At 62.2% G+C, this 2,777-nt stretch overlaps 1 protein-coding gene across 1 annotated transcript; it reads right to left on the minus strand.

The window, feature by feature from the left end:
* Window positions 1-751: 751 nt before the first annotated feature.
* On the minus strand, window positions 752-2,543 carry LOC121333010 (5'-3' exonuclease PLD3-like; the record flags this gene model as incomplete). Its single annotated transcript, XM_041399020.1, has 2 exons — window positions 2,040-2,543; window positions 752-883 (listed from the first exon to the last, which is right to left on the minus strand). Coding segments are annotated over exons 1-2 (636 nt in total), but the record flags the coding sequence as incomplete, so codon positions are not given.
* Window positions 2,544-2,777: the final 234 nt, after the last annotated feature.

Below are 2,777 nucleotides of genomic sequence, written 5' to 3' on the forward strand. Positions count from 1 at the left end.
CCCAAATGCACCCCAAAGTGCACCCAATGCTCTAAAATGCACCAAGATGTCACAAAAGTGCACCAAAATAAACCCAACCGCTCCTAAATGCTCCGAAATGTTCCAATATACCCCAAAAGTACCCCCAAAATGCCCCAAATCACCCCAAAATTGCTCTGAAATACCCTAAGAACACCACAAAATACCCCAAATGTCCCCAAAATTCCCCCAAACTACCCCTGAAATGCCCCCAAAACACCTGAAAACACCCCCAAAACGCCCCAAAATACCCCCAAAACACACTAAAACTCTCCAAAATGCCCCATAATGTGCCAAAACACCCCCAAAACACCCCAAAAATAAATTCCCCCAAACTACCCCTTAAATGCCCCCAAAACACCTGAAAACACCCCCAAAACGCCCCAAAATACCCCCAAAACACACTAAAACTCTCCAAAATGCCCCATAATGTGCCAAAACACCCCCAAAAATACCCCCAAACACACCAAAACACCCCCAAAATACCCCCAAAACACACCAAAACTCTCCAAAACGTCCTACAACGTGCCAAAACACCCCCAAAAATACCCCCAAACACACCAAAACACCCCCAAAACGCCCCAAAATACCCCCAAAACACCCCCCAAAACTCTCCAAAACGTCCTACAACGTGCCAAAAAACCTCCAAGTCCCCCCCGAAACACCCCCGAAATGCCCCAAACCACCCCAAAAGACCCCAAACCAGCCCAAAAGACCGCGCTACTCCCCAAACCAGCCCCAAATCCCCCCGTGGCCCGCGCTCACCCACGTAGGCGGCCTTGTCGGTCACCATGTACTTGGTGTGGCTGACGCGCGCGAAGGGGATGCGGCTCTGCGCCGCGCTGGCCGGCACCAGGAACAGCCGCTGGGGGACACGGGGGATTGTCACCATCCTGTGGGGTCTGTCACCCACCCTGAGGGGTCTGTCACCACCCCGAGGGGACTGTCACCACCCCGAAGTGATTGTCACCACCCTGCGGCTCTGCGCCGCGCTGGCCGGCACCAGGAACAGCCGCTGGGGGACACGGGGGATTGTCACCATCCTGTGGGGTCTGTCACCCACCCCCAAGTCATTGTCACCACCCCAAGTGGATTGTCACCCCCCGAGGGGACTGTCACCCACCCTGTGGGGTCTGTCACCCACCTAGAGGGGATTGTCACACCCCTGAGGGGGCTGTCACCCCCATGACAACAGCATTGTCACCCCTCTCATGGCAGTGCCACCCCCACAATGGCACCGCCACCCCTCTGATGGCACTGTCACCCCCATGATGGCATTGTCACCCACATGACAACAGCATTGTCACCCCTCTCATGGCAGTGCCACCCCCACAATGGCACCGCCGCCCCTCTGATGGCACTGTCACCCCCATGATGGCATTGTCCCCCACATGACAACAGCATTGTCACCCCTCTCATGGCAGTGCCACCCCCACAATGGCACCGCCGCCCCTCTGATGGCACTGTCACCCCCATGATGGCATTGTCCCCCACATGACAACAGCATTGTCACCCCTCTCATGGCAGTGCCACCCCCACAATGGCACCGCCGCCCCTCTGATGGCACTGTCACCCCCATGATGGCATTGTCCCCCACATGACAACAGCATTGTCACCCCTCTCATGGCACTGCCACCCCCATGATGGCACTGTCACCCCCAATGGCACCGCCACCCCCACGATGGCACTGCCACCCCTCTGATGGCATTGTCACCCCCATGACAACACCATTGTCACCCCTCTGATGGCACTGCCACCCCAATGATGGCATTGCCACCCCCACGATGGCATTGTCACCCCTCTAATGGCACTGTCACCCCCACGATGGCACTGCCACCCCTCTGATGGCATTGTCACCGCCATGACAACAGCATTGTCACCCCCACAATGGCACCGCCACCCCCGATGGCACTGCCACCCCTCTGATGCCACTGCCACCCCCACGACAACAGCATTGTCACCCCCATGATGGCACCGCCACCCCCGATGTCACCGTCCCCCCCCGGCGCGGCGGCACCCACCACCTGCACGCCGTAGCCGGTGCGGTTGTCGGCGAGCGCGGCCAGCGAGCGCAGGAAGGGGAACATCTCGGCGCGGCTGTGGGGCCAGCAGCCGGCCAGCAGCCGCAGGCGCACGCCGCGCTCCACGGCGGCGCGCCGCAGCCGCTCGTCCACGGCCGGCCAGAAGCGCCGCGGCCTCGAGAACTCCGTGGCCGGCACGTAGCTCATCACCGCCGCGTCCACGAACGCCTCGGCGCCGTCGATGACCGACAGCAGCGCCTCCAGGTCCGGCGTGCGGCCGGCGGCGCACAGCGGGGGCGGGGAGCTCTGCGGGGAGAGCCCCGGAGACCCCCGGAGACCCCCGGTGACCACGGAGACCCCAGAGAGCCCCGGTGACCACAGAGAGCCCCGGAGAGCCCCGGAGACCCCCAGAGACCCCCGGTGACCACGGAGACCACGGAGAGCCCCGGAGAGCCCCGGTGACCACGGAGACCCTCGGAGACCCCCGGTGACCACGGAGACCATGGAGACCCCCGATGACCACGGAGACCCCCGGTGACCCCCGGTGAACTCCAGAGACCCCGGAGACCCCCGGTGACCACAGAGACCACAGAGAGCCCCGGAGAGCCCAGAGACCCCCAGAGCACCCCGGTGACCTCTGGAGACCCCGGAGACCCCCGGTGACCTCTGGAGACCCCGGTGACCTCCCGGTCCGGTGACCACAGAGACCCTTGGAGACCCCCGGTGACCCCCAGTGAC

Source organism: Onychostruthus taczanowskii, unplaced genomic scaffold (assembly GCF_017590055.1).
Source record: "Onychostruthus taczanowskii isolate IOZ18803 unplaced genomic scaffold, ASM1759005v1 scaffold1511, whole genome shotgun sequence".
NCBI classification, from domain to species: domain Eukaryota; kingdom Metazoa; phylum Chordata; class Aves; order Passeriformes; family Passeridae; genus Onychostruthus; species Onychostruthus taczanowskii.